The following is a 15995-nucleotide window of genomic DNA, read 5'->3' on the forward strand; positions in this document are numbered from 1 at the left end:
CCTACATTATAGGACATTTATGTATAAAACACAGTACATGTATTAGGGCAGGTAGACACCAGAAATACCTGTACAGCTCCAATTTTTTCCTGCACAAACCAGAATATGCAGGTGATATTTCGAGCCCTGAGTGCAAAGTAGAACCGGTCAGTAGTACCCTGAAGAAGGTGACAGGCGATCACCAAAACATTGGCTTCGGTAGAAAAACTACCTTGCGTTCATAGAACTTTATTATGCAGTGGCTTACCAACAGCCGAATGACACTATAATTCACAGATGTATTACAGGATTGTATTGAGATTATGACATGCCCACATAGACATTTGAATCACGTGTATGTAGAGCACTGCCAGCCTTTGTGTAGATAAATGTAAAAACTCCAAAGTCGCATTAAAACAGCAAACTTCATCCACACAGCTCGCATGTATCACGATTAAAAGTTTTCAAGGCAAATCAATAAGAACAGACGAATGTTGTACTTCATTTGGTAAACAAATACTTGTACTTGTCTTTCCCAATTCCATGGCCTAGGCTCTGAAAAAAGTTTAGGTACTTCAGTCTATTACAATGACTTAGACCACCCTTTATTTTTGAATAAAGTAATTTTTAGTATGCATTGGTCTAAAAAGTGAGTAGAGAAAAGCCAAGGCGATATACTGAGTATCTGCTTGGCTATGCTACTTGTGGGACAGTGGACTGGCCCAAGCAAACATGCAACCTGACTCTTCTTGTTACTCTCCAAGCAGAGGTTGGGCTAAGTCTTTTTTAGGGGACTTTATCGGAATTTTTATTGGAAGCAGTGATGGTTTCCATGGAGACAGAAACCTGACTGATTTTCATACTGATAAAGAATCCTGAGCTTCCATGTCTAATTTTCTTCTATATCTAATTTTCTAAATCAGGCTAGCCTCCACCAGGCCTTCCTACGGGGGTATGGGGATCATAGAATTCGGCAAAAAATCGGGTAATTGTCAGGGGGAGTCAGTCCACGCTAAGATTCATGTTCCCCTTTGCGGCGAAAACTTCCCTGGCAAATTATTCTCCCTATAATAGCCAGCGTACTCAGTCTGGTAGACTGCAATGGACATTGAGAGTTTGTATTGTAAGATACAGCACCGTACTGTACATGTAATTGATTAGAGAATACCTGAGCTATATCCCTGCATTCATGCCATAACCCAGTAACTATAAAGTGAAGATGGCTGCTCCATTTATTACTGAAAAATGGCAGCAAAAGTACAATTACAAAATGTGCTTGCCGTTACCCTCTCTCTCGCATCAAAAGACTTCACATCTTTCACCTGTACCTGACTTTATTCCGTACATTTTCATGTTTCTCCATCATCAATTCAACTCCATCCTAACACCCTTCCACAACACCTTTAGTCCATCATCCTTTGAACCCCGACACATGCACCGTCAAATAAAACTCAAAAGATCGTCTTTTTTGTGTACATCATATCATAACGTAGCCACATGAACATTACATGTAAATAAAGGCAAATGTATTGAAACACGCAAACATAGACATTGCACACAGATATTTTTAAACTCTAAATGTTTTTGCAAAGGTTTACACAGAATTCCCCTTGGTTCATCCTTGACGTTTTTTCTAAAACAAATGTAGGAAGGATTTTTAGATCTAATTACAAACACAAACATTGCGTGAGTTGGCTATCTTTCGACTTCTTCCTAGTGTAATTTACTTCGCTATCCAAGCTACAGCAAATCTACTTTCAAATCAAATTCTCGAGTTGTATGATCTTGCATAGCCAGAATGTAGATCGTTTTCTATGCTTGCACTCTACAGCCAGTCTGCTGCCATTGCTACACCTCCTGTGACAGCTAGGGTTTGTCTGAAACAGTCCGTTAGTGTTTGGGTTGTCTCAGTAGCTCCTACAGCCCGAGTTTCTGAGCCCATAGCATGGTCTCTGTGTGGAAGGACGCCCAGGTACCCAGGAACTCCGCTACGTTGATGGCCGGGTTGGCGGGGTCCTGGACCACCGGAAGTGTCGTCATGTGTTCGATCCGGAAGCTGGGCGGTTCGTAGAATTTGTTCCAGGATAGCCTGAAATAACCCAAATATGGTCATATCACAATGTGCAGTCCAGTATGTCGATTAGATATGACCTGTCACCATATACGGTGTTTGGACGTGACGTCAAAGCCGCCATATTGGTTGGTTAAACCAAGACGGGGCGGTCTACAGGTTTAAACAATCAGCATGGCCGACAGCGCTTACGTCACAATCACGTGAGTGCAAAATTCCCTGTAGCACATAAATCTTTAAAATGGAGAAATAAGTCTCTCAATTGGGGGTTCATTTTGTAAAACGACAGAAAGAATTCAGTATAAAAAAAATTACAATTCAGTTGTCATCTTGATCAGTGTCATGGTCGTATAGTTGGGAATACAGTCCACCAGAAATGGATGACAAATTTATACTAGTACTACAGGATTTCTAAGATCTTCTAACGTTTATACAATATACATGTGACAGTGTATTGATAAACAGTTTATGACAGTGTATTTTGTCAGACCTTGTCATGGCGCGGTCCAGATCCTTGACGAGCGTGATGAAAGCGGACAGAGTCTCGGCCATGGTGGGGAACTCCAGCGGGTTCTCCGGTACCACTGGGTCCGGCTCTCTGCGGGAAAAACAGCGGGATGTTCGGTAAAATCCATGTAATTTAGAGGATTTCGTTATAAAGTTAAGTCAAGTCAAAATTATTGCACAACAATTGTAACAGGTACAACGAAAGGCAAACATTTATATAACGCTACAGTGTAGATTTTTTTATCTGTCAACTAGTCGGTATCATGTTCAAGATCAATTTCAGAACATAATGATCGATCAGCTCTACTCGTTTTAATCGATGGTAGATCGATCTAGTCGATCGAATGTTGTTCGGTTGGTCGATCCGTTGTCTGATTTATCGATTGATTGATTGATTGGTCGTTTGATTGGTTGATTGATACCTCATGAAGAAGCCCTCCTCATCGATAGGCGGCGGCCGGATGTTGACCCCCTTGATGACCTGCGCGTTCTGGTAGGCCTTGACCACCAGCAGGGATAGCAGGTAGGAGCTGGGGCGGCGGGACTTGTCTGCCCAGTCCACGCCGTTACGCCAGTGCTTCACCACCTTTATCACATCCCTCACCTACGGGAAAAAAACAATCCAGGGTTACGGTAAGGTTTATGAGTGTGTGACAGGAGTAGGAGCTGGGGCGGCGGGACTTGTCCGCCCAGTCCACGCCGTTACGCCAGTGCTTCACCACCTTTATCACATCCCTCACCTAAAGGAAGAACAATCCAGGGTTACGGTAAGACATGAGTGTGTGACCGGAGGTAGGAGCTGGGGCGGCGGGACTTGTCCGCCCAGTCCACGCCGTTACGCCAGTGCTTCACCACCTTTATCACATCCCTCACCTAAAGGAAGAACAATCCAGGGTTACGGTAAGACATGAGTGTGTGACCGGAGGTAGGAGCTGGGGCGGCGGGACTTGTCCGCCCAGTCCACGCCGTTACGCCAGTGCTTCACCACCTTTATCACATCCCTCACCTAAAGGAAGAACAATCCAGGGTTACGGTAAGACATGAGTGTGTGACCGGAGGTAGGAGCTGGGGCGGCGGGACTTGTCCGCCCAGTCCACGCCGTTACGCCAGTGTTTCACCACCTTTATCACATCCCTCACCTACGGGAAGTGGAACAATACTAAAGGTATTATTTGATCTGTGCTATTTGTAAACTTCTAGATATCACAGGAAGACAATTCGTCAATGTATGACATTTTAGCTAAACAACATTTTATAAGAGTAAAGTTTTCTGTCAACGCAAAGAATGTACGATGCTAGTATATACTTTGTCTGGCATCAACAGTTAAACATTGGATGGCATCAACAGTTAAACATGTACAGATGCTGTGTGGTAGAGTATTGAACACTTAGATATGTAAACAAGAGATAAAATTGAATGACGGTACGTACATCTTCCTCCTGATCCAGGATGAACTGCCGTTGCCGTCTGGCTGCAGCCCAGGAGTACCTGTAACACACAGGGCATCACAAGGTCTGTTACCATCACTAGGTCGTCATCATCAGACGGTCTGTTTTCATGTCTTTTTGAATTGTTCTAACATCAGAGCTGCTTTCCTGTCTTGAGCTTAGAATACATGTCTACGCCGTACTGTTAACCTTGCTTGATGTCTAACGTAAAGAGTGGCACTCAAGGAATTAAGTAAAAGAGACACAAGCACGTGCATTTGCTTCCGACCATTTAAATTTGACTAGATATTAATCTTGAAGATAAACTTCGATAGATTTTTATGCATAGATAGAGGTAAACTGTCATTATAATCAAATTAGTGTAACCAAAAACATTTGATTGGTTCTCGATGAGCCATGTTTTGTGGTTAACTGACGAAAACAAAAACCTTTACCTCTACTAGTGACTACCTAGTCCCATCCTCATGTCTGAGGGTCGGGGACTATGTATAAAAAAAACGTATAAAAACTAAACTTTTAACACTATAGGAAATAGGATGACTTAGGAAGAGAATAATCTGCTGGCTGCTGTGTTCCTGTGTTTGTGAAATTGAAAGCTATTCCTGACACTGCATAAAACTAAACTTTTGAAAATGTAGGAAATAGGAGAAAGCCTACATTCTCCTGTTCTCGGAGTTGCGCTGGCGCATGCTCTCGTCATACAGCCTGGTGTAGCCGCCGGCTCGCTCCGACTCCCAGTCGTGCGTCAGGAACACAGTGAACTCGATCCCCTGGCACGTGAACCCCACAGAGAACTTGCTGGTGGTGAAGTCAGTGCACTCCGGGATCTGGCCTGGAAATGATAAAGGTAACATTCAGGGTAACTAGTGAGATCGCGTGGCGCAACGGCAGCGTGTTTGGCTCAAGACCGAGAGGTCTCGAGTACGAAACCTGTCGTGTCACCGATTTTGTGCCCTTTGGAAAGGCATTTTCCATGGCTTTCCTCACTTAACTCAGGTGCAAATGAGTATCAGCTAGCCATACAGTGATTTACGTCATTTACCCGGACGGGAGACCTTGTCTTGTAATTAGCCATACGAAAGAGAATGCCACCCTGTAAGGGGCGGTTTAACCCCGCCGTGTGTAAGCATGTCGACCGATGATGATGATGAACATTCAAGTTAAACTGAATGTAGGCTTAGCTTGAAAGTTCATCTCTATTGGTAGAAGTAATTCTTGAACAAGTTGAACTGTAATTTCCAACACAAAAATTGAGCTTACTGGCAAATTTGTTTAAAACTGTCAGAAATTTAGGTAAGTTCAATTTTGTGTTGGAAATTACAGTTAAACTTGTTCCAGAATGAACGTAGGATTTTTTCCAAAAGTGCCACATCTCTATCATATAATGAGTATTGATCGTTCTGCATAACGCCATTTATAGTTTACTTTGCTCCAAATGACGCCAGATCATTTAGTGCTTTGGGCGACGCTACGAATATTCCATAGCCATATATTTGCTATCAACCCATAGTCAGATTTGCGACACATTGCTCTATGGTTAGTATACCTACGTCATGTTTTCAGGAAGCTATAGTCAGAGAACAGCTCTGCCTGTCCCAGACAAGAAAAACTACTACGTATTATCCACTAAAAAGATAGGTTTGATATAAATACGCGTATTGTGACCTCTGACCTTTGTTGCAGTCCCTGATGAGAGCCTCCACTGCCTTCATCACTGACGGCATCCACATCACGTGACCTGCCTTCGGGAGCTCTGGAGGTACAGACAATAATCAACCAGTTAGTGGCTTCTTGCCGTTTTTGGCAACTTGTTTCGATAGTTGATTACCGAAAATGTACTATTTTACAGATTTTTAAAAAAATTCATTGATCATTGAGAAACATGTTCACCATACATCTATCTATTTGGTCTTTGAAATAACCTCAATCAAAACTAAACTGTTTATGGCGACAGTTGTCAGGATTCTGAATATTGAGGTTAACGGGAAAATAATGTAAGAGACCATTAAAAAATGTGGCCACAATGGCCGGGTGGCCCTTCTATGCAGAGGTGGGCATCAGTACAGGTTTGAATGTAACTAACAAAACAAGAAACATGCGGAAACCCCCACTAACCTATGCTTTGTTTACAAAGTTGTGAAAACAAACAAACAAACCGACCTTTGCTGAAGACGAAGAGATCCACGTCGTTCCTGCTCTTGACCAGAGTGTCGTACCCGTACGACCCGCCAACCACAACCTTCGTCACGTCGAACGGCAGGGACGACTAATGGGCGAGAAAAGGTGAACGAAAGAGAGGATCAATTTACATATCAATAAATAAGGAATTTGTTCGTAGGTTAGAAGGTTACTTATTAGACGTTTTGAGAAAAATGTTCTTACTTTGGTTTATGAGTTATACGGAGAATAGCCATTATTTAATGCGTTTGGATAAGTCATTTTTAACAAAAACCGTCTCTTTCAATATTGTTGCTGGCAAATGTCGACCCAATATGCTGGCAAATGTCGACCCAATATGCTGTTAAGCTGCTAGTATGCTGTAGTCCTACTGATATTCCGCATAATATTTCATTCTTTTTTTTTTTTTTTTAGTACGTCTAGCAATTATTTCAACTCATTTTATTTGGAAGATGCAATAGGGTCACTTCGGTCATACATTCGCCGGTTCATTCATTCGCTCATTCATTCATTCACTCATTCAATACGATTACGTACCTCCAGGAAAGCGATCATCCTGGGCACGAGCTTGATGAAGCAGTCCTGTGTCTCGGCGTCCGGCTGACACTCGGCCAGCAGACTGTTCACGTCGATCTTCTGGTACAGCGGCTCGTCAACCTGTAAAGGTGATTTTGCGGTTAGGGCTGTTCACTTATTTCTTTTTATTTGCTTTAGAACAAGCGGGGACAATGCGGCACTGCACTCAAGTTAGTAACTTTTACAGTGCCACATACAGAGTACAGACAGAAGGTAAAGGCAGTATTTTCCCTCAAATCTTACGGTCCGTCCTAACGCAGCTTGTACTAACTGAACAAAACTGGCATTTTAAGGCCTTATGGAAGCTCATCTGTGTTGGTGGTTATCACAATGAAATACTAAACTGCAGGTATCAAATTTTCATTGAATATCGATCCACTTATACCTTTGTGTTGGAAGAAAGTTTGGCATTGCACTGTGGTTTACAGTTAATGTAAAACAAACAAACCTGCTCCTGGCGCTGGCTGGTCAGCAACGACCTCCAGCGGCGCTTGGACCGGTATGTCTCCACGTCTATCTCCTCCAGGGTGGAGGCGCGGGTCTTGGACCAGTGCTGGGTAGAAGAACATACGAAATTTGATTTCAATCCATCAACAGGTTCAAAAGCAATGCTGACCACATATATAGATGTATCCTGAACACATACGTAAAAACTTGGGGCAAATTTGCCATATGCAGTGTGACTTTGCACCCCACACAGCACTTTTAGGAACGTTTTCTGGATACTGTTGTTCACCTGGTATTGATGCAAGGCATTTTGATGGTACTACTGACTACAAAAAGGAATAGACATGAAGAAATCAGGAAGGTCACCGAAACTACGACATGTATGTTCTGTCTTTAGAGCGCATCCTATGATATTGATGATTAGGATAAAATATGACGATGATACGTTCTCAAGGATGCTAAATTGCTGTCAGGCCACCGCCATTTATGCGTTCTACCTTATTCTAAGGTGATACAACAGCTACCAAAACTCCTGTTTGGCCATTAGTAGAGCGAGGTTCAAAACCATCGCCTTTTCTCCCTACCTGACTGGCCACAGTCCTGGTGGCGAGGTCCTTCAGCACGTTGATGACGAAGGTGGAGGCGGTGGGCTCGGCGGGACTCGGCCGGGGCACGCGGATCTGGGGGCCTGCCCCGTTACCGAGGTCAGGCAGGCCCTCGTGCATCCAGGCACCCGGTGCACGGGCTTGGTATGGAGAGGAACAGGAAAAACATTACAATCCATTGATCTACATGTAGTCAGGCAGGCCCTCGTGCATCCAGGCTCCAGGTGCCCGGGCTTGTTGTGGATAGGAAGAGGAAAAAAACATCATAATCTATTGACCTAGTCTCCTTCGCAGCCTTTTAGCAGCGCTGGCTTTTATGATTTTTTTGTGGAAGCGCTAATTCGCGTTTTTCAACATGGATTAAGGTTCTTGAATGCGGGAAGAACCATGCCAATAAGCGCTCCCGCAAAAAATGAAAGCCGACGTCTCACTCTGTCAAGGAGGCTACCATTGACCTATTTTTTTCCAGTGTAGTCTATTCTCCTTCACAGCGCTTTCCCGTATTTTGAACGCGGAAAGGGCTGTTTAACGCCTGTGTGTGCTGTTCGTTGATTTGTGTCGTCAATGTAGCGAGTATGATAAGCTTTGGTAACAACATGATCTTGCAGAGGTAGGTAATACAGGAGTCTGTAGCTTACCTGGCGCGGCCTCCATTGCAGTGATGGCCCCGACCACATCGGCGAAGATGGCGGTCACCTCGCGCTGGGCGTTGATCTGGACAGAAAGAAAGTGCGTGGCTTTTTAGTTTGGTTACATTTCAAACACATCAAATCATTTTTTTCTAACGCTGTAAATGTAATCACCATTATTTGCCATCTAACTTTCAAAATCTGTGTTAGATGGATTGTAGAGCTAGAAAATGACGTTTTCTGTTTAATGTCAACTGGCAAGGTCTAAGTAGCTTTCGTGCAATTTCTGGGATCCTCTTTGAAAAAAAAATTAAGCTGGTATCCAATCTGTTGTGGATTGGATGGGCTCGTTACTTTTTCAGAGGACTGTAGGAGCTCTCCGCCGTCCCCAACAACTAGTCATGTGGAGTTGGAGCTTCTGATCCTCGCGATGTATCGTAAGCTAATCAACTCTAACCGCGTAAAACTACTACCGAACGCTAGAATTACCTGGACGGCGGATAGGTTCATTCATGGCTCCCGACGAGAGCCCGTCCAATCATCAACCTCAAGGAAAAACAGAGCTAGTCTTCCTTACCCTCCTGAGCTTCCCCTGCTTCTCGTAGTGCGCCACCAGCGGCTCCGTGACGGAGTAGAAGGTGTCCAGCCGCTTCTTGATGGTCGCCTCGTTGTCGTCTGCCCTGCCGCTGGTCTTGGCGCGACCCAGGAGACGCTCCGTCATGGTCTGGGCAGAACACTCGAAGTACAGCACGATGTCGCATGGTCGGATCTGTAGGAAGTCACAAGGATAAAATTGTCATCATTTTGTCGTGTTGGTTACATGGATGTTCACGGCTTTCTTCCTCTGCGTCTTCCTATTCTCCAGAGCTTTGGGTATGTCTTCAAAAGTGTAGCAAGCATGATCGCACATGGATAGAATAAAAAAATATATTCGTACAGATCCTTCATAAATCTAATTAGTTCAGAAATATTTACAACAGATGTTTCATAAGATGTGCTGAGGCGTAAAACTCTCATATTTTTATATAACACAACAGGTTTGGAACTTTTCTTCAGTGTTTTCGTCCGCTAAAATGGACCCAGCGCTGTATGTTCTTTGTCTAAACCGTGCAAAACGCTAGTTCATGTCGAACCATTTTCTTATGTGTTTTTGTTAAGTGTCTTAGACTGACAATAAGTCCCTCTGTTAATCATGCAGACTTACGTTAGACTCGAACTCGGTGCCCTGCCTGATCTCCCTCGGGTAGCCGTCGATCAGGAAACCCTTCGACTTGTCCGCACGGGCAATCATGGCGTCTTTCAGCAGCGCCAGGACGGTTTCCTGCGAAAAATCATTTCATAGGAATTCTATATTCTGTATCAATCAAAATTCAAATTCATAACATCGTAAGACACTGGAATTTGATAGGTAGGTAGGCAATCCCATAGCCTTTGTCCCAATGGCAGTCCCAATGACCGTAGGGGCAGTACATTGTTAACCCACTGTGTCTTGAGCATGGTATTGAACTCCCAACTCGACCTCTATGAAGGCACAAACAAAACAACCCTCTCCTTCCACCACATCAGGTACCCATTTCACACGTGGTGTAAGGAAAGTCGTGTTAAGCCCTTTTTCCAGGCTAAGGGCATAACGTTTAGTCAGAAATGCCGGTAATCGAAATCTTGACCTCTCGTTCTCGTGTCCTCTATTCGACGCATCGACACCACTTAATTGGCACTGATCAACAGCATATTGTTGCATCACTTTTTTCTTTCTACCAAATTGACGATAAAATAATCAAACCATACCATAGGCACCAGCTTCCCCTGTTCCATGATCTCGGTCAGCTTCTTGCCCCGGGCTGACCCCGACTTGACCTCGTCCCTCAGCAGGTCACCTGTGGACAGGTGAGTGTAGCCGTACTTGGCTACAATCTTGTCACACTGGGTTCCCTTGCCACATCCGGGACCGCCTACCACGAAGATAACCCTCTTGCCCTGCAGCTTGTCTTGTCCTGAAAGGCAATTTCACACGTTCAGGTCTTTCCAACAAGAATGTTTCTGTTGATGAATATCATACATTGTGAAATTTCCCGACGCTCAAAGCCAAGGTACGCACAAAAATCTATTAATGTTGTACAGTAAACACGCGTATAAGAAGAAACATGGAATCAGAATCAGAATGAGTTATTTGTACAACTTCGCAGCTCTGAAGGCTGAATTGCGTGGTACATTACACTTCAGCACACACTCAGTTATAACCATTAAAACAGTTGAATAAAATTATATACAAATATATTACTATACATAATGATAAACTCGATCACTTAAAACATTAGACGATTGAGATACAGCGAGAAGAATATAAGAAATTCAATGCGGGGCTACATGAGTTCAGATGTCCAGTTCACAGTCACTTGTTTATAATTTTCACTAGGTATGGGATCGGGGAATTCTTGTGTCGATTGTAGAGAACAAGGACCACACTTACCAGCTGCAGGCGGAGCCGGGCCGAGAGCCTTGACCACATCCTGGAAGATGGCGTCAATCGCGCGCTCGGCGTTGATCTGAAAAGAAGTGTAGCAATTTTCACTCAAATATTTTGGCTCCAGGGTCAAACAATTCCAAATCAAACTCGATATAACGAAATGCAATGACGGTGCTTACAGTACATTGGCCTTTCCATAGTATCTAGTCTATACTCCACTTTTTGGACAGTTTGGACAAAATATGATCATTACAGCCTACATGTATTTTTGATATTTCAAAAAAATGTATGTCATGTTTTTTACATGTTTCCCTAGGGGTAATGATCACACAATTTACCCTGTTCAGCTTCTTCTTGTCCTCGTAATACTTGACCAGAGGCTCGGTGGCGGTGTAGAAGGTGTCCAGCCGCTTCTTGATGGTCGCCTCGTTGTCGTCTGCCCTGCCGCTGGTCTTGGCGCGGCCCAGGAGACGCTCCGTCATGGTCTTAGCGGCGCACTCGAAGTACAGCACGATGTCGCACTCGCGGATCTGTACAGAGTCATTACATTAGTTTTGCAGGTGTTCTAAGTGTTTAGTGTTAGTCTGGATTCTTGAATGGTCATGGAACCGGTTATCATTAGAGCAACGTTTGGTATTTGGATCAATACATAAGCGTGTCTTCTGATTGGCTCCAAGTGACAAGGTCCTCGCCAGGGTCTTTCGAAAGCCCAATCCCCATACTGCTTCGAAACTTTCGGGTTTGATATCTCGTTACATTTTGATATTCAAGTATTTGTTTCATCTGACGAAGGGCATAATATCCCTGTCATGACCAGATTCCAAAGATGTTACGCCTGTGTGAAACAACAGGGATCAAAGCACAGGCAGGAACAACTTTGAAATGCTTTTTGACCAAACATTGAAGTATCCTGTTGGTGTTCCATACCGTAGACTCAAACGTCGTGCCCTGCTTGACCTCTCGCGGGTAGCCGTCGATCAGGAAGCCGTTGGACTTTCCCGCTCGGGCCACCATGGCGTCCTTCAGCAGCTCCAGAACGGTTTCCTACGTAAGTGGAGAAACAATAGTCTTACGCCAAGTTTATTCTAACTGCGATAAAAACATTAAAATCCAGGTATCCAGCCATGCCCCAAAATAGCCCGATTGCCACAGGATGTTATCCACATGCATGGGGTCATGCAAGAAAAGTGCAGAATAACAGCCCATTAAGGGGCTCATTTTTCCACCTGGGAAATGTATCTACTACTTCTAACTACAGTTCAATTTTACCGAAAAGGACATTCCATCTGATGCTACGATCCCATTTGCACCGGTGCCCAAAGGGGGGTTAGCCCTTGCAGGGCTTTGAAGCAACAAATTTGTCCCGGTGGATGGCCGTATACCGCGGGGGTGCCTCTCGGCGCTTTTAGGGGTATGTGACGGCGGTAATTGTGACCGAATCCCGGGTTTATTTTTACAGCGAGCAAAAAAAAAGAAATTACAGGGTCCCAGCCGCGCCCCAAAATAGCCCGACAGTGACAGGAAGTAACCAGGGGGGTCGCCGGATGTAAAAAAAAGCAGCCTGTTAACTTCGAGAAGGGGCTCACTTTTTCAAATGGGACCGTATCAGAACCCTGGACGTCATTTCTTCCTTTAAAATCCTTACCAATCACTAAACGCTTATACAAAAGTATCCCTTTTATTGAGTCTCACCATAGGCACCAGCTTCCCCTGCTCCATGATCTCGGTCAGCTTCTTGCCCCGGGCTGACCCCGACTTGACCTCGTCCCTCAGCAGGTCACCTGTGGACAGGTGAGTGTAGCCGTACTTCTCCACGATCCGGTCACACTGGGTTCCCTTGCCGCAGCCGGGACCCCCCACGACGAAGATGATCTTCTTGCCCTTCAGTGCCGTGGCTGTAAGATAGTTAAAGATAGATGTTCATCATGTAAAATCCTGTGCCCACAAATAACATCGACTAACAAAAACAACTTTCCTATCTTCCTCAGGTTGTAATTCCCCACTGATATTGACGACAGTAATGGGTCAATAATAATCACAGATGGTTACAAGTTAGATTCAGGTTACAACTATCGTTACAAATTGATGGAAGTGATAATGCAATTCCTAGGGATTGTACAAGACACCTGGCACATGAACTGCCTAGAGGACTTGAAATGAGCTGGTATCTTTTTAAAAGAAGCTGACAGACCTAGATGGAATCTTGCTGTCCAATGTGCGTATACATGTAGCAAAGGCAAGGTCCTCGAGAATGTTCTTTTAAGTCACGTGACTTTGTGGAAGAGTCCATTGCTTACCTGCAGACACAGGTGGAGCTCCCAGGGAGGAAACCACGTCAGCAAAGATGGCGTCCACGGAGCGCTCTGCGTTGATCTGTTTTGGTGGGGAAGAACAAACAAAACAGTCAGAAACCAGTCAGTATTCGTCACGCGTGTTTGCTAATCGCACAAACTGCATATTAGGTACTAACGAAGAAAGCGCTAAATATGACTGCCATTAGACGCTCTTTATATGAAAGGCGGCTGAATTAATAAATAAATTGAAATTACCAAATTGAATCGAAAGTAAAACCAAAGTAGCAGCACAGAGTGTCGGAAGTAAATGCATGTGTCAACAAAAACATCTTAGGATATCGCGAAACGTAAAACGTAAGTTGGTGGAGAAAAGAGTGTCCCTCGTCGGAAAGTGTTGGTGAAGGTCGAGCTCAAAATTTCATGCGATCCTCTGGCCTCCACATAGTACCGATGTGGATAATTTTTGGGTGAATCACTCTGTGTTGACATCAATGTATGTAGAAGCAACCAAACTATTTTCATCCAGTGTACGTATCGAGACCATCGTCGTCAGATCAACTTGCCGAAAAGACAACGCTGCTTGTTCCTTTCTGGCAATAATCTTCGCGTACTCGTACGCACGGCTGCAGCTTGGATTACTTTATTGAGTCCATTGTTACCGTCTTGTAATCACGAACATATGAAGAAGTTAGGTTTGCGGAACGCGAAACTGCATCCGTGCGAGGACAAAAGTGGCGATGGTCCCGTCCTTGGTGCTGAAGGTTGTACCAAAATGGCGGTACGAATGGTTGTACGAAAATTTACCGAATATGAATATGTGATGAGAAGGAATGAGGGAGGGAGAGAGAAATAGAGGAGAGATGTGTGAAGTGTGTTCACGGGTTAGATACAGAGAGTGTGAATTGGAAATGTGAATGAGACAACGGTAGATAGAGATAGATGGGTAAAGGTACGGTGTTGGAGGAAAATCATACATCTGCACATTTGGGCTTTAAGAGGAGAAGAATGATGACAAGAAAGAGGCAAGATGCGAGTTAGTGAGAAGTGAAGGAGACAAGGAAAATACGCAACACGGACCGGTATGAAATCTTGTATTTGGAAAGAAATGACAAAGACAGTGAAAGACAGAGGAATGTTTGAAGGTATATGGCGCGCATATGACAAACATGAATCTTTGGTTTAGATTATCTGCACAAAGAAATTCTAGTATTTGAACACATGTCAGTCATGCTGCCGACTTTCTAAATGTAACCATCCAAGTGTTAAATCAACGATATATTCAACGTAACATCAAAACAAACGTACCAATGAGTACACTACAAGGTATCTTTCTATTACTACAGGTACACTCCATCAATGGAGATGTTTGTACCGAAAGTTAATAAACAAAGCATGCATATCATTTGTAGTCTACAGTAACATCTCTGATTCGAAGAATCATACTACAAGTTAACGAGCAATAGTGAACACAACATTGACCAAATGTTATCTGAAATCAAGTCTCACAAGTACGCAGACGTGCTATCAACATACCAAGCAGTACGTACCCTACACAGTTTGCCCTTGTCTTGGTAGAACTGCACCACCGGTTCGGTAGCGGAGTAGAAGGTGTCCAGCCGCTTCTTGATGGTCGCCTCGTTGTCGTCTGCCCTGCCGCTGGTCTTGGCGCGACCCAGGAGGCGCTCCGTCATGGTCTGAGCGGCGCACTCGAAGTACAGGACTTTGTCGCACTCTTTGATCTGTAAGGCACAATGGGTGCATAATTTGAACCTTACCTACAGCTTTTAAGTGTAAAGAAAGTAGTCCCATAGCCCCTTTAGGCTGTAGGGTAAGTGGGCTGTCATCCAGTGTGTCTAGGGTAAGGTGTTGGAAGACGGAGCCCAACCCTCTCTTCCCACCGCCTTTTTACCCTCTAACTAAAACCAGGTACCCATTTTTGTACTTGGGTGGAAAGTGTCTTTTCCAATAGATCAAGACAGTTAGCAATAGCATAGTAGGTTTCAAATACCCAGGACTTGGTTCTGGTCTAGATACTCTGTGCGACCCCACTACTGCTCAGTAAACAGTGACATAAGACATTGCATTAAGCTTAAAGCAAACAAATACAAGACCTAAGCACTCGCTTGAGACGAGACGTTGTTCGGATTACTTCACAACTTAGGATCCTACAAACGTTGTCGATGCAAGAAAGGGATGGGCTGATGCACTCGCTACATACCCTGGACTCGAACTCTGTCCCCTGCTTGACTTCCCGCGGGTAGCCGTCGATGAGGAAACCGTTGGACTTGTCCGCACGGGCCACCATGGCGTCCTTCACTAGCTCCAGAACGGTTTCCTGTCACAATGGGAAAACACAACGTTGAATTAACTGCTCTGTACAGTTGACAGGACGTAATCTCCTGTTAAGCTAGGATAAGCTTGTCTCGTCATTAGGCCACGTTGATTTGATTATATGGATGACATCCTCTGGGAACTCCAAAACTGATGCGAGCATGCGGATAAAAGGGTCGACCAAAAAATGTACCTTCATCATGAAATCTAAGTGGTAAGAAAAGTTGAAAAAATAACCCAACGCAAGGAGTATTTGATATCGAACAATAGATTATTCTGTTTTGTTCCTTTTTCTTCCACGCAAAAGACGTGTGTAACGAAGTCCTATATGTTTGCCTAGAAATCTATGTCATGTTAGAACTCTATGGCGATATATGTTTGGAGGATCCTCTATGGATCGACACAGCAGATATGTAAGGTAGCATATGCACGTCAGTCACAACAGGGACCAGGGGCTTTTTT

The 15995-nt window shown here is 44.2% G+C and overlaps 1 protein-coding gene across 7 annotated transcripts in view; it reads right to left on the reverse strand.

Annotated features, from left to right (window-relative positions):
• Positions 1–1271: 1271 nt before the first annotated feature.
• LOC118415962 overlaps positions 1272–15995 on the reverse strand; it is a 22166-nt gene continuing 7442 nt past the window's right edge. For 2 of the 7 annotated variants that reach the window (XM_035820935.1, XM_035820934.1), the window contains exons 5-23: positions 13206–13281; positions 12601–12803; positions 11836–11952; positions 11247–11438; positions 10912–10987; positions 10230–10435; positions 9646–9762; positions 9019–9210; positions 8451–8526; positions 7792–7952; positions 7209–7313; positions 6722–6841; positions 6167–6272; positions 5679–5759; positions 4664–4838; positions 3989–4046; positions 2980–3161; positions 2541–2648; positions 1272–2068 (exon numbers count right to left, since the gene is read on the reverse strand). In XM_035820935.1, the coding sequence (XP_035676828.1) occupies positions 1897–2068; positions 2541–2648; positions 2980–3161; positions 3989–4046; positions 4664–4838; positions 5679–5759; positions 6167–6272; positions 6722–6841; positions 7209–7313; positions 7792–7952; positions 8451–8526; positions 9019–9210; positions 9646–9762; positions 10230–10435; positions 10912–10987; positions 11247–11438; positions 11836–11952; positions 12601–12803; positions 13206–13281 (2523 nt within the window). In that variant the 3' untranslated portion in view covers positions 1272–1896. The other 5 variants (XM_035820936.1, XM_035820939.1, XM_035820937.1 and 2 more) reach the window with 5 other exon arrangements.

This window comes from Branchiostoma floridae, chromosome 5 (genome assembly GCF_000003815.2).
Source record: "Branchiostoma floridae strain S238N-H82 chromosome 5, Bfl_VNyyK, whole genome shotgun sequence".
Classification (NCBI taxonomy): domain Eukaryota; kingdom Metazoa; phylum Chordata; class Leptocardii; order Amphioxiformes; family Branchiostomatidae; genus Branchiostoma; species Branchiostoma floridae.